Genomic DNA, 19,777 nt, shown 5'->3' with positions numbered 1-19,777 from the left:
TTTCAATTAGTAGGAACACTAGGAACTAAACACTTATAAAAAGTTAAAATCTTTGCTTATCGTTAAGAGTAACAGATGGCAAATAAACAATGGTAACATTTTAAAAAATATTTTAAACAAAATTTATCATGATCAGACTCTTCCTTTCTTAATAGACTTATCGAGCAATTCACTCAGTCAATTTCTGTTTTCATACAGTAAAGGAACGCCTAATCTTATTTAATATCTTATACCTAAATTTATAGTAAACGAAAAAACACAGCCGTTATTACCGTGAACAGCGATAATTTTTTCATAACAGCGGAGTTTCTCAAATAAGCATCAACCACATGTATCTTCCAACCCATGTTGGCATGAGTAAAAGAATTATAATAAACAACATCTGGCCAACTGGAATTTGGCGTCACCTCCAAGACTCCAGCTTCCCCTACAAATAACAAATTTTAGTATTCAAATACTTTAGAAAACAGCAACAATGCTGATCCTGACTGACCTGGTTCACAGCTTCCTACTAATGTTCTATTAAATTGTTTAAATGTTGAGAAATCATCATCCAGCCGTCTATCTCGCTCATTGTGTTTGCTCAAGCAAAGTGGTCCAACTGAAAATGCCACTCATTGAAACGTATAGCTTTCACCATTTAATTAATTATTCTACAAACCTGCGGTTGGCCTTGGTCGACCACGTCTAGTGAATTCAACACCAGCAAGCACTCTAACTCTACTCTGTGCAGCATCGCTAAGCCTATCGTATCCACCGTGTGGTTCATCGGTGATAATTAATGGATGATACAAGTTAGGGCTGTGAGGATTATTCCCTCCATAGATACGAAAGTTGTAAGTTAATCCACGACGTAAGTACAATTCAGGTATAAGTTGACCCTCAATGTACCATGCTAAACCTGTCGAGGTTTGCCCTACAAAATGTGTAACTTATGACATCACTTCAAATTAGCAGTAGACTTCTACTATTATTGCAAAAATACCTGTGATTCCCTGGTAACCCCTTTTGCCTCCAGACGGCCCAATCGTTGCTTTAAACGTTCGAATACTTCTGTCAAATATTTCAGCTTTTTCCCAAGGCTCTCTGGCGGAGAATCGTTTCTAATCAGAATCATTTTGATTGTAGGTTCTATCTTACTTACATTAATTGTTCGTTACTCTCCGTGAAATCCATGCACGTGTTCTCAGGCTCTTTACGAAGTAATTCAATCTTTAAATCGCCTTTAGGGTACACGTCATGAAAATTGGGCTCCTTATTTTCATCCAATCTGCCTAGGGCCCATACCACGTAAACTGGACGATCCGTGGGATACTCCTTATCACCTGGGTCAGCTGGAGATCGAAACATTCGAGTGTAACAGGTTTTCAATCTTTTTCATTATACTCTAAACGTTAACTTACACGATTTGAGAGTTCGTCTATAAGTAATGACGTTGATCCCGTCTTCCCTCGCGGCGGTATACAATTGATAATTCTCTAGGCCACCAAACAGCTCGTCTTTACAGACTCCTTTGTACTGGCCGAGGACTTTTCCACACTGCACATGAAACAGAATAATTGTCCTAGCTCCAACACTTTCCATAATGTTATTTACATTATGTCTACGTACAGGTGCTTTTGCAGTGATATTGTAATCTATCGCGTAGCCTCTGGTTCCTTCCATGTAAGCAACCACGACGTCCGCGCCTTCCATTTGGCTGGAGGTCTCCGAACCAGATAAACCAAAAGCCATGTACTCGTCCTCACCTGAAGATCATTAATATCGTAACTTCTTATTAACCAGGATTGACAGGTAGTACTGGTTACACTTACTGACTTGACCAGCTAGCTGAACAGTAATCTGTGGTCCAAAGATCTCCCAACCAACTTGAAACCGTTTATGAAGCTGAATGCAATTTGGCAGAGGCTGCGTGTGCTTGATCACCTATACTTTGATCGATCGTTCAATGGTACTGGTGATCTTATTGTTAGCTGCGTGAATGATAAAGAATTGAAACAATTGTTTACTTTTACGAGGGAAGGGGGCACGTTCAGGCCATCGGGAACGATGACAGAGCCGTAATTGGATTTACTCTTCACATCGAATATGCTCAACCAGTCAATATTGAACACCGTCATATCTCCTGGTAATTGAATCGTGATGTCCTCCTCCTTGTACGCGCGAATTGGATCCAGGCTGGCGGCAGAAATAAAGAGATATAAACGTATGGAAATTAGAGCATGTGTATACGAGAAATGTGTATGCAATTGTACATACTAGCCATATTCATCAGGGACTTTTGTTCCCTTGCTGGAAGGCTGCGGACCAACTCCCACCCAGAAATACGTATCTGTCCCTTGTCCATCATACGTGAATTTCGGTATCTTGATAGTTTTCGAATCCACGATAACAATTGACTCGCTAGACACACCGTGCGATCGTTTCGTTAACTGAGAGATTTTCTGAGGCCTGGGAGGGTCGAACTCTTCGGGAATGTACACGTCGCCGAATGTATTCTAAACACAGTAAAATCTGAATAACTATAACTTATTAAGTAAGTTATCCTATTCTGGAAGATTTTTTATTTTTTATATAAGTACTTCAGCAATTTTGAATTTTTCATTAATAGCTTTATTCGACAATAATATACTAATGTGCAATCTTTTCATATATTAGGATCACTCTATTATGACATCTCATATCAGAATTGTCGAGCCATAAAAGTGAGTTGCCGAATAGCCGATTTTATTGTCATGAGCCTTCAAACCCAGGAGTCTTAGATGACTGTTCACCAAATACATATGTTACATATATCCCCTGAGCCCAGCCAGGATATGCTAGGGACACTGCCCAGGTATCGTTCCAAGAAAGGTTCAAAAAAGTTAGCCAGGTAGCTTTCCCCTTCCTTGGAGTCCCAACTTTGCCAACACATTGGATCTGACCCTCAAAGGTTTACAAAGTCAGTACGCGTTGAACCGTTCGCGGAGTCAGCCACACTTATTATCATTAAAATTTCATAAACTTATTACGAACAACATTGATTGCATCTTCTGCAAAATTCGTAGAATCTTTCATTACACGGTACCTGACTTCCCAAATCATATACGGCGAACCACTTGATATCCGTTATCTTTTTGTTATCCGGTAAAGTGAGCGTGAAATCTTTGTTAAAATATCGATCCAAGATGTTCGTTCTGAAACAGAAAGCAAGTTCGAAGAGGACCACGAGATTTTTATTTAGTAAAGTGCTTTGGTAAAGTGAACTGACTTGCCCCACTCGTCGGGCACGATGAAACCCTGCGGGCCAGGTCGGTTCGACGCACCCGCCCAGAAGAACGTATCGGCTCCGTTGCCATCGTAGCTGAAGGAAGTGAGCAGCAACGTGTACTCATCGACCACGTAAACGTCACCAGACACCTGATGATGATACGCGTTCAGCTTCCCAAGGTACTTGCCCTTGTACTCCTCGCCGTCTTCGAGAGCGGAACCTGTTAATTTTATCGCATGACTCACGTTCCCGAGCCGACCAGAAATCATCGAACGGTGCAGTTGGTCGATTCAAAAGACGTGAATCACGATCGAGAGTTCTTTGTTCCGTATCGCGGTCGCGAGGGAAAACGAGGGAAAAGAAACCCACGGAGCGAACGCGAGAACCAGATCACCAGTTCCTGCATTCTGACTGCATTCCGCGTTGCTCGGTTATTTTTACGCTAGTAGAAACACGTTTCGTTCCCATGCATATCATTTCTTCAGGATGAAATAACTGAATAGAATAATTGTAGAATATGGTAGTAGTATCTATAATAATTCACGCGTTGTCAATATGAATTGGTTGCTTTAAAAACTTTCAAAAAGCAGGATTAATTTTAATCGTATGGAGATTTGAATGCTGGTTAAAGAGAGATCGTTTGAGGATCCATTCGTTATTTAAATAACTATTAAATATTGATTAAATATCGATTAAATATTCAATGAATTGTGTTTTATCTTGCTGTCAATTATTCAAAAAAACGTACCACGAATAGAAAACAGCACACATGCTAGAACTGTCACGAGAACACATGTTATCCACGTCCTCGTAACATCTGCCATCGCTTCATCTTCCTCAGGTTGTCACGAACGCCTCAGGAACACCTTCGAAACGAATCTTCTGTTAGGAGGTAAAGAATGGAAATCCCGATGGAAAATGCAAGGATAAAGAGTCGAGGAAAGAACGAAAGCACGCGAGTACTGCAATGGACGCGACTCCGACTTGTTCTGAGTAGCTTGGAGTCTCTAGAAAGTGGACTTGAGCTGGCCGAACGGTTAGTACATCGCTCTGCAGCTACCTTGGCACGTGTTCCCGCCTCGAGGAGAAAGTGTGCGTGTTCTGGAGGTGGCTGGATCACTACTCGATGTCCACGAGCTGCTTACGGGTCTTCTGGACGTGTCGCGTGAACGAGGGACCAGTGTCAGTGGACTCTCGTCCTTCCGGTGGTCACTGGAATGCGCGCTGCTCAAAGAAAATAGAAGCTCCAACGAGCCATCGAGACCCTGTCATTTCATATTTTTCTGAGTAGCTATCCGATGAGCAAGGATGAGAGAAACTAAGGAAGTTGATTTTGAAATCATCGAGTTGGTATCGCGAGGTCAGTTTTTTAAACGAGGATTAATCACAAAATGAATCACAAAAAGTTGAAGGAAGATTGAAGCAATATATTATGAGATATTAGGTGTATCTTTGGTGATATGTTTCCGCAGGTTGCATTGCTCGAAAGGTAACGTGTAGGCATTGTTTGATCGATTTAGAACAATCACAGGCTGTGCAGTTTCCGCTAGCACTTTGCCATCGCAAAGTTAATGTTGAACGCAAAGTTGAATCACGAGCAAAATGGTAAGAATGCACGACTGTTTCGTAGGATAATTTTCAGTTACTACCAGCCTAATATTCTAATTCTTAGACCCCATTGAGGAACAGTACATACGCCTACTCAAATACGCCACCGTCAAACAAGTCAAAGAATTCCACGCCAAAAAGTGAGTACTTAGGTACATATGTATTTCTGAAGCGTTTGGTAGCTTCAGTATCTGCAATTATAATTCCAGTCAGTCGATGTATTTGCATCACCCCACACCAAACTTGACGACGCCTCTGATAGCAGCTATAAATCGTGGTGACCCTCAAATCTTGTCACTTTTATTAGACAAATGTTCAGCGCCCATAGACGACACTGTCACACAACCTTGTGGAAGAACCGCTCTCATGTATGCCTCCTTCGCTTCAAGGAACCCAGAAATGCTGCAAGTACTTTTGAAAAAAGGCGCCGATCTTCAGAAAACAGATATGTAAGATGCAGCAATTGAAAAAGCGATTTGTCTGAATTCGCGTTTATAAAAGTAATTCAATCTCAGAAGGGGATGGACTTGCCTCCAATATGCCATCGTTGGAGAACGATTAAAAAATGTGACGTTTCTGTTGGACAATGGTGCCCTCGTGAATCAAAAAGACCTTCGAGGGCGGACACCACTCATGACTTCCGGTGAGTAAAAAGAAGAGGAAATAAAGGTTCACCAAATTCAGAATGCTGAAGAGATTTTCAAAGACTTTATTCTTCAGTGTACCTCTCAAATCTGGATATCTTGTCGCTTTTACTGGATCATGGTGCTGAAATTGATGCGCGGGATAATTCGAGCTTCACCGCTCTTCAAATAGCGATTATGTCAAGAAAAAGGGATGCAGCAATTGTTTTAATCGAAAAGGGAAGCGACAGGAACGTCGTTACACCTTCGACCAAAGCGTCGATCGGTGAATTATGCAGAACCAGGATGCCAAATATTCTTCGATGTATCGAGCCAAAATCAAGAATATAGATTAATTTAATTCACTCGTAATATATTACATTTTTAATTTACAAAAACAAATTGTGTGAGGTCCATTTCTCGTTCGTTAATTTATCAAATTCCTCGATTATACTCTTAGGCATTTCTCCCTGCCACTGATTAACTTTGCCACTTCGAATAAATTCGCCGTCAGTGTCAATCAATTTCAACTTTCTGTTCATTTCGACCGCTTCCTCGTAGTTGACTGAGCGATTCGATTTCATTTTAGCGAAGCTCAAGTGGTCCATCAAAGACTCCGCTTGATCGTTCAGCAGAGTTTTGTTCAGAAACGCTGCCGATTTCTGGATCACCATCGGCAAGTCCTATCATTTTATAAAAAGTATTCCAATCGATCGTTTAACGATTGTTATCGTCTCGGTTGATATGATTCATTTTTTACTTACAGATTTCATGTCTTCGTATTTTAGAAACAGAACATTAGGATCGGTCCTCCTTCTCCAGAAATCGAGAATGTGATCCCAGAATGGAGCGAAGCACACTACGAAAAAGAAGAAAAGTAAAGGGAGCAAAAAACGCGAAAGTAAATTATATTTTTCTGCATACATTTTCCAGCTAGAAAAAGACGACAGAAACTGATGAAATCGCCACGATAACCCTCCATCAGTCTGCAGTGGTGGTAATAAGAAACGCAAGTGTCTTTTGAGTTCCTGGCAACGTAGACGATTCGTGGTTTCTTTTCGCCTGTTCGAAGTTGACGGGGAAGTAGACAAAAAGGTAAGTGAGTCTTGATAAATCTTGGACTGTCTCGAGTTCTCACGTAATTTACGCTGTCTAAGACTAACTGAGGAATTTTTACTTCCGGATGACGAGGTATGACAGTGGTGTAATCGAAAAGTATGGAGTGTCTATGAAAAATGCGAATATTTTACTAAACAAAAAGTAAATAATTTTTATTCTGTTGACTTACTCTAGAAAAGGGAATCTTGCAGGTAAAAGAACTTTTGCCCCCTCAAAGTTCAGGTCATTCGCGATGCACCAAATCATTTCCTGTGTCCATGTTGTACCTGATCACAGGATTTGCGTTAAATAATGACTGCTCTTTTTTACAATAAATCAGAAAATGGAAAAGCAGGTACCAGTTTTAGGAAAACTGCAAACCCAGATATCGTCGTCCCTGACTTCGAAATCCTCGATCGCTCTTGCGAATTTCTCGTATCTTTCTGGTAAACAGACACCATTGACAGTGACATATCCTTTACGAAATTCTGCAGTGAAATTTTCCCTTAGAAGTTGATCTAAATCGTTGATGGCTTCGATTTCGGAAGCCATCTTTCTGAGATGTTAATTTCAAAGTGATTAATCAGAGATGCAAGAACTGATTTTGCAAAAATTAACGAGTAGCGTGGCATTCGAGAAGAAAATTAAATCAACTTAGTATGTATCTTGCTTTATACTTTATAAGATCGATGCAGTAATATCTGCACGAACGAGTCACGCTTTCAGTTTCGTCGAGAAACCAACGACTGGGTGTTCTTATATAGAAGAGCTAGTAATTAGGGCAAAACGAGCTTTCTCAGTGAGATATCTGTGTTGCTTTAGTAGAACAAGGCTCGCGCCAATTATTCTCGGCTTTTTTTTCTATAAACTACTCCTTCTTTTCAAGAAATTTATTCTTTTCCGTGAAGTACTAATAATTTTCTGAACGAGAATTTATTAAGAAAATTACACAGACGTGAATTTTTGGAGGTGGGAAAAAAGGAAGTGAATTTTCGAATAAATTTTTTTCGTTTACATAACAGCTAACGATTTGGAGACTAAGGACAGTGAATGAGGGGTAAAAAATCGAATGTTTAAAGTGAAATCAGCGACATTGCACACGCGAATTGCTTTGACGTAAGAAGTTATAATTTCTGAAGTTTTTATTATAACATTACAGTGGAAAGAAGCGTGACTGCCTCAAATAAACTGATCAATATTTATTGTCCATATCGAACGGATGAGGGAACAGATATGTGTAAGACTTTATGGAAAATTTTCATGAATCTTTAAGGACTGCATGTGTAGGGCGTAAAACATTATGAAACAATTGTTATATAGATGATTATTCACTTTATTTGTAATAACCAAATGAGTATAATCGTCATACAAAAAGTAAAAATATTCGAAAAATTCAAAGGACTATAATATCTAAGTCTTATGAGTAACAAATGATTGTGTACTGTGATTCAGGTACTAACAACTACTTTCATCGTTTTAAAGCATTTCAGTTTCTTCCGTAATCAGGCGCGAGAAGCTTTGAAACCATTTTATACCAGTAAAATGCAAAACCTCGACACCGCAAAGAAGTTTCCTTTTGTCATTTCACACGAGAATGAAAATTACTTACTATCATGTAACTGTATCGGACCTAAGGTAAGTGCGTCACTTTTTCATTAATATACTCTTAGTATGAAAATATCTTGGCAAGACAAACTTTTTTCAGTTCGATATAAATATCGTAGATATATCTAGGCACAAATTTGATAAACAACGCTTTATAATACTTTAACTCTTAGATGTGCTATAGAGACTAATACTCTTGGATCATTAAAGTTTCTATTTTAACCGCTTCGCTTTCGTGTTACACACGAACGTTTATGAATATTCGTCGTAGATTTATAGTTTACGTTTTACATTGAAAAAAGGAAAAAAAAAATTGCTGCAATATGAATATGTATTGCGCGATCCGTGAAGAAATATAATAACATTTCTTAAACAAAAACTAGAAATTTTTAGCGATTCTTTTGATCCAGAAAATAAAAATACTTTGTACGTTTCTCTATCATCCATCTTATTGACGGACACACTAATTGACGCTTAAGCTACGCGAAACGCAAACATCTCTCCAACATTACATGTTAGATATAACGCTGACGCTTTGAGACAGATCTACTTGGCCCCTCAGTACCTTCTGCTGTAACTTCTTGCAAAAGATCTTAGCCATAAGTTTGTTACGTCGTGCCTCTTCTTGCTTTTCCTGCAGTCGCTTCTTATCCCGTATTTCGTTCAAACGAAAATATCGTTTTCGCAGTCTTTCCCTCATCTCCTCGTCGGACACTTTTTTCTGTGAGTACACTAGATTAAAAATCAAATAAATAAATATAATAATCTCATTGCAATACAATTTAACCCTTATCGACCGTATGTCACCTCCCTCGTGACATCAGACACTCAGATCTGAGAATCTGACGTCTAGTAAGAGTTAAAAAACCAATTCACCAAAATATATCAGGTCCATACCTGCCGGTTTAAAAGAAGCCTTTGGTGATTTAACAACTTTCGACGTACTAGCCATTGCCAGCAGCTGTATTCGTTTCTCCTTGCGCAACTGTCGCAGGTGGGATATTTCTGACATGTATTGTTGCCGCTTTTCCGCGTTGTTCACGAAATCCGCTTTGTTCCTCGTCAAGTAATCCTTAAATCATGAGATGCAATCGTTATTCATATTTTAAGCACGTGCCTTCCTCCCAAAATAGAGAACACTCGATACTCACTTGTAAAGTATTTTTCTGCGTGGAGTTCTTATTCAAACTAATTTTCTTTACCATGTTACAAACACAGCCTTCGTTTCTACCCCCGTTAATAATACGATTTGATAATGGCACTTTGAGCGACGCGCCTGAACCATCGTTCTTCCTCTCGTTCTCCTTCGTGAACGACAGCTCGTACGCGATTGCTTTCGGGTACGTTTGATTACAGCTACATTTCTTCGTACTCTGAGAAGCCGCGCCGCAGTGACGGCAACGCTTATCATTCCTATCAGAATCGCTGGCATGAGTCGCTTCGTCCACACGACTCGGCTTCGGGACGCTGTTGCATCCTCTGTTCCGCGATTTCTCCTCGCCGTTCTTCCCTGTTCTGTTCACACACGAGCAGTCCTCCTCGCAATTGCACTTCGAACTGTTTTGTACTTTGTACTGAGAAGCTTCGCCAGTGTGTCCATTGGTTACGCAGTACGACCACGCGTGAGACGACTGATCCTCCGCTTCAGGGTGGCACGCGCATTGTCGAGGAGTTTCATTGTGCTGAGCTTTGGTACCACTCGAGTGACAATTGCAGAACGTTTTCACGTTGTGCGCTTCTTGCACGCGACTGTTCTCGCATGAACAATCGCTTGAACATCCACACAGTTTCACGTAACCGTTTTGATTGAAACCAGGAACCCATCCATTGCTCTCTTGCCAATACTTCGAACTAGATCTCATAGGGGGTCGTCCCTTCTTCGACTGTTCGTTTTCGCATTCACAAGCGCTGGCGCAATTGCAACCTTTCGAATCGTTCCTCTCTCGCACGTGCAGCTTCTTCTGACACTCCTCACATTTGGAGAGGATGCTGCTGGCTTCCACCGACGACATCTGCGCGACGGAACATACCTGACAACCTTTGGGTATCTTCTTGTCTTCACGCTTACATTCGCAGCTGTGCTTCGACTTCGAAGCGTTTATTTGATTCTTGGTCTCCTTCTGCTTCATCTGGTTCACGTCTTTGCTCACGCAAGGACGGAATATCTCCGAGGAACTCGTAGTGTCGCCATTGATCTCTAGAGGTGTCTGCGAGCCTATCGGGCTCTCCTCTCGAAGGTGGTCCATGTTCGCGTGCAGCACTTGCACTTTGTTCATCTGGTCCTTCTGTTCCTGCAAACAGTGTACGCAGGCAGCCACTACGTTCTGAATGGCACGATGTTTCGGGCACTGGCTAACTTGCTCGTTGTACTTACAGCTGTTTTGGAAGTGCATCGCGTCGTGTGCTGGACACTTGATGTAATGCACGATCTCCGACTGTATCAACGTGGGGACCGTCTCCTGAGGGACAGTTTGCACGCCGGTGTTGACTAACTTTATGGTAGAGTTGTGAATGTTCGAGGCAGAGACAATCTCTCCTCCTGTCTTTGAATGAGCACCGATGAAGTTGGTCGCCGTTTGTGCACAACTGTTTCGCTTCTTCACGCGTTGAATCACGCTACTGGATCTGCTGGCAGGTTGGCAGGTCGCCAAGTTGCAGTGGGATGACCAGGGGTCGTTCACGGAGTTCGCCTGCACGTCTGATTCGTTTGTCCCCGGGTAATCGTTTTCTTTGGCCAATCTGTGCGTATGGGCGAGCGATACCAGTGGCTTTGGCTTGAAGTTCGCCGACCTAGTCTTCTTCGGCGTCGTCCGCGGTCTCTCCAACTTTCGTGGCTCTTCCAGCAGCTTCTTCAGGTTACACAAGTGGCTGATCTCGTTCGTGATCCAGATCAACTGGTTCCTCTTCTCCATCTCGGCGTAGCTGACCAGCTTCGAGTCCCCCGAGTCGGAGTTGCTGCACTTCCTCAGCTCAAACTGCCTCTCGGACAATGTGGTGAGCAGTCTCCAGTCGGCCTGCTCCTCTGTATTATTACTGGAACGGACGTTGGCTCTTCTATTGTTGACAACCGCGTCCAACAGCATCCTATTGTGATCTGGAGGCGTGCTGTTCGTTATCGTCGACTCTCCACGAGATACCTTACATCTCTCTTTCGCGCAGAATATGTCCTGCACTACTTTGTTGCTCTTGCGACCCCTCTGAGGGAAGAAGCACTCCGAGCTTTCGCTTTTATCTGGGTCTGTGGGGGTGTTGCTACTCCGACGACAGTCGTCCGATCTCAGCCCCATCCTCGCCTTTCGTCCATCAGTCTCTGTCCTATCCGTGTTCTTGTCGATTTTATCGCTGCTACTCCCTAGAGCGACGTTCTTCGCGGCACCTCTTTCACTTCCTGTAGCTTTTCGTCCGCGAACGACCTCCTTCTGTGCATTCCAGTCGCCAGAAGAATCACTGGTAGTGTGTTTCTTCGTCAAAGCTTGAAGTATCTCTGTTCTGTACACCTTGTTCCTAGCGTCGTCAGGGTTCCAAGGAACATTGTCCTCCAAATTGTGCTCGATCTTGTCGTCCGTGTACTTAGCAGTCATGAGTCTCTTGACCACATGATGTATCAGTCTTTTCTTTACCTCCTTGTCGCATTTGTTAGCATCGACCAGGTTCTTCAAAATGTTCACGCTTCGCTCTAGATCCCTTACCAGACTATCCGAGTCTCCCCATAGCTTCTCGTTGATGCTCGAACTCGTATTGGGCAGAGTAGAATGCGATCTAGCAGTATCCGACGACGAAACGTGGCTGCCGCTTCCGTTTGGGACGTTCTCGTAAACATGACCAGGGAAGTACTCGAAACTGTTTGCTCTACCTGTTATATTCTCAGTTTCGTCTGGCTGAGGCGTTTGCGTTCCAGATCCGTTCTGCGACGGTTCCGAATAACTACGTCGTGATTTTGTTTCTTTACTCGCTATAGGGTGACGTGGGTCACTGGCCTCTTGTTTCCCCGACTGAGAAACTTTGTACGTGCCTTTTAGATTTTGCAAGGTCAAAGTGAAACTCTTATGCAAACTAGTTGCTCTCTTTGGTAACGGCGGCTTTTCCTCTTCGAGGACTGAGACCTGAACTCCCACAGACTCTTGGGTGTAAGTGTTCAAACTCGTTTGTATGAGTTTATCACACGTGGAAGGCTTATTTACAATAGTGGCGATTGAAGATGTTGAGTTGAAGATCAATGGTAACCCTGCCTTGTTCTTGTCACGGCCATGTAAGTTCAACTCGCTCTGGCTTCTTTTTAATGTTAATTTGGAGGATGGTATAACTAACGTGTTCATTGATGTGCTTTTCTTTAACGGCGACGCAGGTGGACATATATTTTCCTTGTTCGTATTTTGCCTGTTCGACGTTTTCCTTACCTCAGTTGGACACTTTACAATAGGCACCTTAAACGTAAAGGTCGACCTAGGTGTGTCGTGATTGGCGTCCTTTTTTGGACGCTGTATAAGAACATCGTGTTGCTTGAAGTCTTTAGGAAGAGATCTGTCATTTGATTTTATATTGTTCCCTGCTATAATGCCAGGCAAGTGATTCTTCACAATAGGAGTGATTTCAAGCTCACTTTCTGATCCTGAAGCATTTCCTAACAGTACAGTGGAATTGGCAACAGGAGTTCCAGATATTTTAGAGTTTTTTTGAGCACCTGTAAGTTTCCCAGAGATCCCAGATTCTGTAGTACCTTCAGGATCTAGTCGCAAAGCGGCAGAACAGCCTCTAGCTAATGCCATGCGTTCTATTGTACTTAATCTTTTGTCACTCTGCTTATTGTGAGGTAATATATTATAATAACCTACATCTGCACCACTGTCCCACTCGAGTGGCTTATGAGAAGCGATACTAGAAGTGGGAGAAGACACTTTTCTTTCTATACTTTCTGTTAAAATTTCTTGATTTTCGTTCTTCTCCTCTGGAATTGTTTCTGGTGTAGCACGCTTTAAATCGGGTGAAGGAGATCCAGGATTGGATAAAGGTTGAACATACCTGGGTGACGAATCAGTATTCGAAGACTGACCAATGAGAGGTGGTCTCACCCATCGTCTTCTCTCTCTGGGCACGTACGAACGTAGGTTATATTCTTCTCCAATACAATCTTGTCTGCTGACACTCACCTTCGGGTTTAGCTCGTATATGCTATAGTAATATTTAACAGCTTCCGGGGATGTGCTGCTTGCGGGTAACGAAAAGTACTGATCCAAATTTGCATTTTGAGAATATTTGTGGTAATATTCCATCACCTGAGAGGAGAGGCTTCTGTTTGCTGTCTCCAGCTTGAACTTTGGCTGCGAAGCCACAATTTGTAAAGAATGACATGGCACAGTACCTGCGTTACAAGTCGAATGTTCGGGTTTCTGTGATTCTCTTAAACGCGGGAGATCCTCTGAGGCTTCGTAATCTCTCAAACAACTTTCGCAGCTCGACGCAGAGTCATACTCCATAATAACTGGTTATGCGCAACTTGTCATCTCTATTAAGAGTTTCTCATACACTGTCACATTTCGACAATGAACGTTTCTCTCGAGAAAAACTGTTCGTGAACGTTAGGGAAACTAAACATGTTCTTCACTTGAACGTACGAAGCTTTCTTGGAGAGTACAGTTCGAGAGAGAGGTTAGGACGCTATTCGTAAACGAACTCGAATGAGAAACCAATCCAGTTCCCGTTTAACGTAACAAATCTTTTAACGTACAATTTAAGCCTTATGTCGTCACGATACAATTCAACACGATATTCGTCACTAAATGCATGTTTATCGTTGCGTTTGACAGTTTACAAATCGTGCACGATGAAAACTGCAATTGTTGTTTACATATCCCCGAAAACTCGATCGTAAATTAGCGGCGAACATTACACACAACTGTACTCACGCTAGAGAGTGCGTTTCGCTTGCATGCTGCTAATGCATTATTCGCTCGCGTTGCACCAATTGCGATTGGCGTTAGGACATGGTCGTACGTCGTACGTTATGAGTACTCGCTATAATAGCGAGTTCCGTTTGCGAAACAGGAACCACGAGGAGAGATTTCAAATTTGAGGCAACGTGCTCGGGTCCTATAACCTCTTTAAGGCTAAATGCAGCAATTGATAGGGCATAAGACTCCTGACAGGAGTTTAGGATTAAAATGCAGAAGTGTAAAGTTTGTGGGTCTTCGGATTTCTATAAAGAAGCTGGTTATTTTTTCTGTCAGACGTGTCAAACACAGAACGAGGTATTTCAAAATTTGCTATACCTTTGTAAAATGATTGTTAATTGGATTATTTGTACAGGACATCAGGGAAGAAATTTTCGAAGCTCGTGTAGATAGTAGTACAAGGTTGAGGAAAACAAGAATTAGAGCGTTGAGATCGGACAAATCTGGTTCGTTTATTTCTTTTGGGCACTGCTTTTAAATTAATGATTTTTTTTAAACATATACTTTGATTATTAGGTGAAGAGCTTGGATGGACATCCTGGGAACTCTATAATTTTGTTTTGATTGGACTAACAAACGAACTTATAGAGCTTGGAGTTCCATCTGATATAAAATTGACAATATTGCAATTGTGGGCAACTTATTTGGGAAAACTTGAAGTTGCATTTATTTCAACAAAGAAAAAGGTTGTGCCAAAGCTGGCTAGAAGATATAATAAAAAGTAAGTTTAAATTGTTTTAATGTACTTTATTCATATTGTTGCTTATTAAACTTTATAATTACAGAGATGCTGAAATTATTTATGGTAAAGTACAGTCACAAAAACGTATCAGAAAGCGTAAAAGAGTAGGAAGCACAAATACTTCCACAGTATCTGGGTATCAAAGTGAGGGTAGTTCTATGCGAGAATTGAATAAAAGCAAAGTAAGTTATTTCTTATATTTACAGTAAAAAGAATAACTTACTTTTTACTTTATATATATTACAAATTAATTTTTTGTAGAAACTTTTAGTAACTGCAGATTATGATAGATATCTTCAATCGCAAGCTAGTTCTGAAGGTGATAGTCTTAGTTTATTTAATCAAAGTGTATATAGTGCACAATCTAGTTCAGTAAAATCTTCGAATAGTGTGGGAAAGTATGTATTCATTTTTTACATGTTAGAATCAATCTACTTTAAATCATATATTCATAATTTCTTATTTCTTCAGAGTGCAATTTAGTACTCATGCTAAAGAGGAAGCAAAGAAAGTTAAAAAATTAGCTAAAAATGTACAAAGAAGTAAAAGAGTCAAATACAAAATGAAACACGTAACTACTCAGTATAGAGGAGGACCTTGTATAATTACACCAATGAGATTATGGGCAATTATATATTTGGCTCTAAGACTACATAGTCAACCCATTCAATTGGGGGACATGTTAAGGTAGTCAAATATATTTTGTTTATTACTACTACTAATTACCTATGTAACTTCATTCAGAAAAATACATCTGTTTAGATATGGTAGAGAAGGGCATTTATCTTATTACAAACTGGATCACTTATTACCACCAGAAGTGAGTTTGACTAAAAGTGAAGCAAGTTTTCTATCGCAAAACGTTGAAATCACGCATAAAGGAATGAGGCGAATTACCGCGAGTATGGCCAAATTTCTTGGAGTGTGGGATATAGTTTGTCCAGACTTCTCAGGTTTAGTTAATCGATATTGCCAAGAATTAGGATTACCAAGTACGTAAAATGAGTACATAATTTATAATCTTTACTCTTTTACTGGTATTTATTATGATTATATTCTTAGGAGGTATTCAATTATACACAGAAAGACTGATAGCTTTATCACCCCCAAAAATGACGTTCGATTCAAAGAAATCGTACATTCCAAACTATGAAGGACGTGCAATAGCATTTATCATTGTAGTACTGAAGACTTTGCTTGCTTTGGATGATATAACTGAATATCAAATTAGCAGGATAGCAGAGAAAATCAACAGGTATGTAAAGAAAAAAGATGAATATCTACTATAGAGATCTTGCATGTCATATTTTATGTTTAGAACCTCAAAATCCGTAACTATAATATTAGTCGTTTTCGTTATAAATAATTGAGTACATTTTGCAAAAATATTCTTTAAAGTTATTTTACTTAAAAAGAAAATGCCTTATGGAAAATATTGTTATCCAACACCACATAACTCCTGTAATAGTATAATAAACACAATCTGTAAAAGGCTAGAGAAAGACAAATGCAAATGTTATGAAACTAGCATTCCATGCATAATTGTACACGGGGGTGCGGGAAATTTTACTGATTCCATAGACATAGAAAAAATGACAGGATGCAAAAAAGCTGCTATTAATGGATATAAAGAATTGCTAAATGGTAAAAATTCAGTGGATGCTGTAGAAACTGCATTATGGTGGCTAGAATGTGATGAATTTTACAATTGTAGCTATGGTTCTGTATTAAATGAGATAGGTATTTATCCAAGTGGATATAACAAAGTTTATTATAAAAAATATATCATGCATTCTGATGCTCTTAATCTAGGAAAAGTACAAATGGATGCAAGCATAGTTGACGGTTTTACATTTAAATGTGGATCAGTAGCGGCAGTTTCAGATATAGAACATCCTATAACACTTGCGAAATACGTTATGAATAATTTTCCCAATTCCATTTTTGTGAGCGAAGGCGCTAAAAATTTAGCAAAATATGCAAATTTAAATTGGCTATCAGAAGGAAACATGGAAGCGCCAATCGCTCGTATAGCTTTTCATGCAGGAGAAAAAGATGAATTCGATGCGCACGTCGATAACGAAAGTCTATTAAATATCGACACGTTAACAAGTACATTGATCACAGTCGAAATATACGAAAAGATAGAGTTCATATGCATTTATACAATTATCATTTGTAGATAGTTTCGGTACTGTCGGTTGTGTAGCATACGATGGTTTCAGCATTGCTGCTGGGACAACTACAGGTGGTTTAAACAAAAAGTTAGTAGGTAGAGTAGGAGATACTCCACTATTAGGCTGTGGAACCTTTGCAAATAGAAATGTAGGCTGTTCTTTAACGGGGCACGGAGAATCTATAATGAAATTAGGATTGGCGCGTGCGATTGTAGAAGCTATCGACCACGATTGTACAGGGGATACAGCCCTACACAAATATTTTTCTGATATGTTAGAGAAATATGAACAGACCGGTGGTGGAATTGTACTTCAATCGAATGGTCATTGGGCGAAATATTTTACAACAACTAAAATGCCATACGCTGTAATCGAAAACGATATAATCACATACGGAACAAAATTGCATGATGAGAGAAAAGAGATATTTGGGAATTGTAACACGAAAACTTGTGGATGCAAATGCCCTTTTATAGTTGTAGTTATAATATAATTTTCTCTCTTTTTTTTTTAGAAATGATATAAATAATATTCTAAATATTGTACTGACACAGTATCTTTTTACTACAGCGTGGCTATTGAAAAAGGCTTGCTTAGTGGAAAATTGTTCAGCTTTCAAGAATGGCAAAAGTATATTGAATGCAGAAAAACAATTTTAACTCATTCACACTATCCAACTAAGATGAAATATAGTCCAGATACACATGGAATCGATGACTTGTATATAAAATTTTTAGAATTTGTAATTTCTAAAACTGATAAAAAAGAACTTGATGCAAAGAACTCAAAACACTTTTTGCCAGAAGAGCTTGCCAGTGCTATGAAAAAATATATCGCTAATTTAAGTGTTAACGATTTACCACCAAAGAACATAGACATATTTTCACCATCTTTAACACCCCTTCATTCATACCTTCATCAATTACTGGATCACCCACTTCATGATATTCCTAATGTTGTGAGAAATGACTTCTTCCTGACAAAAGTTGGGTATATGACGAAGCCTGATTCGTAAGTAATTGTAAATTATTGTCCCTATTTAAACTAGACAAACTGACCATGTAGTGTTTATTTTATTTTTAGCCTTATAGAATTGGCAATGCATTGTGGCATCGAATTGGAAATAATCAACTCCAGCTTACACTTTATTGAAAAAATCGTGCCTCCTTTTGAACAACCTAAAATGCCGAGCATAGAAGAACTGAAACAACTTGTCGATGTACAAGACGATTCAAATGATCAACACGTGCAACGACGTGAAAATTTAAACGATTATATTCATAGGAAAATACCATGCAAAATGAATTTTAACACATTTAAAGAACAGTATTATGATAGTATTAAAAGCACCATGACGAAATTCGAAAGTAGTGAATTAGGAAAAGATTTCACATTCACTGAAACTTTGCCAAATGGTAAATTGGCGATTCCCGTCGACAGCGACAGCGAAGATGAAGAGAAAAATACAGATTTTACCGATAGCACTAACAAACAAAGTAGGTTATTAGATAGTAAGTTTTGTGATAAATATAATTTGTATCTATCGCTAGCGGAAAGGGATTCCACTCGCAAGTCAGACGTAACTACAAAGTTACGTTTCGAGAAACAAAAACTTCAATTCATACGGAATTCTAAAGGTCAATTTATTAAAGGAGGTACTGTGCTTGCGAAAAGTGAAGAAGATAACGACGATTCGTTTTCTGAGACAAAAAATTTATCTTTTTATACTAGTACACAAGTGAATACTACAGAAAAAACACGGCTTGATATAGAAAAGCTTACAGAGGAAAATTTACTATTCAGTGAAAATGTGGATATTAACAATGTAGACTTTACCGGTATAGATATTGAAACTGCATTTCCAGATTTAAACGAGCATATAAATCTGAGCGAAATATCACTATTTTGCGAAAATAAAGATACTTCTGTGCTAAACGAAAGCAAGAAATCAGTTATAAAAAGTGGTAAGCATCGATTTTTTAGACCTTTTAAAGACTATTGGATGTATCATTGCAATTTTAGTCGCGTGAAGCCGAAAAATTTCGCGATATTCGAAAAGGCATTGCCAAGAAGTTTTCGTTGGTTACTAAACGAATGCGCATTGATGACTGAAATGTCTATGGAAGATCTTTACGAAGAAGTTTGCTTAATAGAGACTTTCCATGCACATATCTTAAAACCTTCCGATTCCAAAAGCGATGACACAAATTCAATACCGAAAAGTCAGATGAATCTGGTCTTAAACAAATGGTAAAGAGGCTATTAAAATCAAATTTGACGATTTACTGTGATGTAATGCAAAGCTTGTACAGAATTCCTAAAAGTGAGAATATATATTAATTAAAACACTATATAAATATTTTATATAAATATTTTAGTCCTTTTGATAGTTCTTTCCTACGAGTATTCTCGAGACGAGATATCGATTTTTGGTTCCTGTTTCTCTTTTCGTAAGTAAATTCGATTTTAATCGATTTTATCTTAAATCTCTTTTTAGGAAACAAGTTAACTCTAAAGAGACACGAATCTAGACCTTTTCATAAATACTCTAGCAAATAAAAAACTATAATAAATCAGTTCCAAAACTTGCACAAGTACCTTATCGAAATATTTCTAATCGACAATCTATTAATGCAATTTATTGACGAACATCAGAGTACTCCCAAATACTCTTTTAAATCTTATAAATACTTATTAAAGGTATCAAAACCGCGTCACATGAAGTA

General features: G+C 39.4%; 6 protein-coding genes and 1 long non-coding RNA gene across 9 annotated transcripts; 4 read left to right on the top strand and 3 right to left on the bottom strand.

Moving 5' to 3' along the window:
* Positions 1 to 97: 97 nt before the first annotated feature.
* LOC143183203 (protein Skeletor, isoforms B/C-like) lies at positions 98 to 4,074 on the bottom strand. Its single transcript, XM_076384698.1, has 13 exons — positions 3,999 to 4,074; positions 3,251 to 3,470; positions 3,068 to 3,176; positions 2,260 to 2,498; positions 2,010 to 2,178; positions 1,815 to 1,926; positions 1,612 to 1,748; positions 1,404 to 1,539; positions 1,145 to 1,334; positions 986 to 1,086; positions 662 to 916; positions 494 to 601; positions 98 to 427 (listed from the first exon to the last, which is right to left on the bottom strand). The coding sequence occupies exons 1-13, from the start codon at positions 4,072 to 4,074 to the stop codon at positions 240 to 242; spliced, it is 2,040 nt and encodes a 679-aa protein (XP_076240813.1). The 3' UTR covers positions 98 to 239.
* On the top strand, positions 2,677 to 4,469 carry LOC143183210 (uncharacterized). Its single transcript, XR_013002569.1, has 2 exons — positions 2,677 to 3,429; positions 4,092 to 4,469. It is a non-coding gene; the product is annotated as an uncharacterized LOC143183210 (long non-coding RNA).
* Positions 4,470 to 4,477: 8 nt separating this feature from the next.
* Positions 4,478 to 5,853, top strand: LOC143183207 (uncharacterized). 3 transcript variants are annotated; one of them, XM_076384704.1, is made up of 6 exons: positions 4,478 to 4,610; positions 4,723 to 4,855; positions 4,923 to 4,998; positions 5,068 to 5,307; positions 5,374 to 5,501; positions 5,579 to 5,853. In XM_076384704.1, exons 2-6 carry the CDS (start codon positions 4,822 to 4,824, stop codon positions 5,830 to 5,832), a joined length of 732 nt encoding a protein of 243 aa, XP_076240819.1. In that variant the 5' UTR covers positions 4,478 to 4,610; positions 4,723 to 4,821; the 3' UTR covers positions 5,833 to 5,853. The 3 variants fall into 3 exon arrangements, with proteins under 3 accessions (XP_076240819.1, XP_076240820.1, XP_076240818.1); XM_076384705.1 differs by lacking the exon at positions 4,478 to 4,610 and having other exon boundaries at positions 4,641 to 4,855; positions 4,940 to 4,998; XM_076384703.1 differs by lacking the exon at positions 4,478 to 4,610 and having other exon boundaries at positions 4,641 to 4,855.
* Positions 5,854 to 5,870: 17 nt separating this feature from the next.
* LOC143183206 (luciferin sulfotransferase) lies at positions 5,871 to 7,414 on the bottom strand. Its single transcript, XM_076384702.1, has 5 exons — positions 6,939 to 7,414; positions 6,770 to 6,866; positions 6,406 to 6,707; positions 6,246 to 6,340; positions 5,871 to 6,164 (listed from the first exon to the last, which is right to left on the bottom strand). The coding sequence occupies exons 1-5, from the start codon at positions 7,129 to 7,131 to the stop codon at positions 5,871 to 5,873; spliced, it is 981 nt and encodes a 326-aa protein (XP_076240817.1). The 5' UTR covers positions 7,132 to 7,414.
* Positions 7,415 to 8,692: 1,278 nt separating this feature from the next.
* LOC143183430 (uncharacterized) lies at positions 8,693 to 13,838 on the bottom strand. The gene is made up of 3 exons (XM_076384947.1): positions 9,336 to 13,838; positions 9,082 to 9,256; positions 8,693 to 8,916 (listed from the first exon to the last, which is right to left on the bottom strand). The coding sequence occupies exons 1-3, from the start codon at positions 13,656 to 13,658 to the stop codon at positions 8,693 to 8,695; spliced, it is 4,722 nt and encodes a 1,573-aa protein (XP_076241062.1). The 5' UTR covers positions 13,659 to 13,838.
* Positions 13,839 to 14,094: 256 nt separating this feature from the next.
* Positions 14,095 to 19,401, top strand: Taf1b (TATA box-binding protein-associated factor RNA polymerase I subunit B). The gene is made up of 10 exons (XM_076384948.1): positions 14,095 to 14,429; positions 14,488 to 14,578; positions 14,649 to 14,853; positions 14,918 to 15,056; positions 15,136 to 15,272; positions 15,346 to 15,561; positions 15,637 to 15,866; positions 15,937 to 16,129; positions 17,622 to 18,062; positions 18,135 to 19,401. The coding sequence occupies exons 1-10, from the start codon at positions 14,343 to 14,345 to the stop codon at positions 19,303 to 19,305; spliced, it is 2,910 nt and encodes a 969-aa protein (XP_076241063.1). The 5' UTR covers positions 14,095 to 14,342; the 3' UTR covers positions 19,306 to 19,401.
* LOC143184140 (isoaspartyl peptidase/L-asparaginase) lies at positions 16,147 to 17,571 on the top strand. Its single transcript, XM_076386170.1, has 5 exons — positions 16,147 to 16,205; positions 16,367 to 16,614; positions 16,687 to 16,986; positions 17,057 to 17,529; positions 17,566 to 17,571. The coding sequence occupies exons 1-5, from the start codon at positions 16,147 to 16,149 to the stop codon at positions 17,569 to 17,571; spliced, it is 1,086 nt and encodes a 361-aa protein (XP_076242285.1).
* Positions 19,402 to 19,777: the final 376 nt, after the last annotated feature.

The sequence above is a fragment of the Calliopsis andreniformis genome, chromosome 9 (assembly GCF_051401765.1).
Source record: "Calliopsis andreniformis isolate RMS-2024a chromosome 9, iyCalAndr_principal, whole genome shotgun sequence".
Classification (NCBI taxonomy): domain Eukaryota; kingdom Metazoa; phylum Arthropoda; class Insecta; order Hymenoptera; family Andrenidae; genus Calliopsis; species Calliopsis andreniformis.
This window is presented reverse-complemented; position numbering and strand designations above follow the sequence as displayed.

Bases quoted from the DNA above. Each gene is read 5' to 3' on its own strand.
- LOC143183203 (XM_076384698.1), bottom strand. From the start codon at position 4,074: ATGGCAGATGTTACGAGGACGTGGATAACATGTGTTCTCGTGACAGTT. The intron at 1,540-1,611 runs GTACGTAGACAT...TTTCATGTGCAG, and splicing joins ATATCACTGCAAAAGCACCT to TGTGGAAAAGTCCTCGGCCA. The intron at 602-661 runs GTTTGTAGAATA...TGGCATTTTCAG, and splicing joins TCGACCAAGGCCAACCGCAG to TTGGACCACTTTGCTTGAGC.
- LOC143183207 (XM_076384704.1), top strand. From the start codon at position 4,822: ATGTTGAACGCAAAGTTGAATCACGAGCAAAATG. The intron at 4,856-4,922 runs GTAAGAATGCAC...TCTAATTCTTAG, and splicing joins GTTGAATCACGAGCAAAATG to ACCCCATTGAGGAACAGTAC. The intron at 5,502-5,578 runs GTGAGTAAAAAG...TTTATTCTTCAG, and splicing joins GACACCACTCATGACTTCCG to TGTACCTCTCAAATCTGGAT.
- LOC143183206 (XM_076384702.1), bottom strand. From the start codon at position 7,131: ATGGCTTCCGAAATCGAAGCCATCAACGATTTAGATCAACTTCTAAGG. The intron at 6,867-6,938 runs GTACCTGCTTTT...TCCTGTGATCAG, and splicing joins TTGCAGTTTTCCTAAAACTG to GTACAACATGGACACAGGAA. The intron at 6,341-6,405 runs GTATGCAGAAAA...TCTTTTTCGTAG, and splicing joins TCTTTTTCTAGCTGGAAAAT to TGTGCTTCGCTCCATTCTGG.
- LOC143183430 (XM_076384947.1), bottom strand. From the start codon at position 13,658: ATGGAGTATGACTCTGCGTCGAGCTGCGAAAGTTGTTTGAGAGATTAC. The intron at 9,257-9,335 runs GTGAGTATCGAG...TCATGATTTAAG, and splicing joins CGCAGAAAAATACTTTACAA to GATTACTTGACGAGGAACAA. The intron at 8,917-9,081 runs GTATGGACCTGA...TTTTTAATCTAG, and splicing joins GGCTTCTTTTAAACCGGCAG to TGTACTCACAGAAAAAAGTG.
- Taf1b (XM_076384948.1), top strand. From the start codon at position 14,343: ATGCAGAAGTGTAAAGTTTGTGGGTCTTCGGATTTCTATAAAGAAGCT. The intron at 14,579-14,648 runs GTTCGTTTATTT...TTTGATTATTAG, and splicing joins GTTGAGATCGGACAAATCTG to GTGAAGAGCTTGGATGGACA. The intron at 16,130-17,621 runs GTATGTAAAGAA...TTTTTACTACAG, and splicing joins ATAGCAGAGAAAATCAACAG to CGTGGCTATTGAAAAAGGCT.
- LOC143184140 (XM_076386170.1), top strand. From the start codon at position 16,147: ATGAATATCTACTATAGAGATCTTGCATGTCATATTTTATGTTTAGAA. The intron at 16,206-16,366 runs GTAACTATAATA...AATCTGTAAAAG, and splicing joins TGTTTAGAACCTCAAAATCC to GCTAGAGAAAGACAAATGCA. The intron at 16,615-16,686 runs GTATTTATCCAA...CTCTTAATCTAG, and splicing joins TTCTGTATTAAATGAGATAG to GAAAAGTACAAATGGATGCA.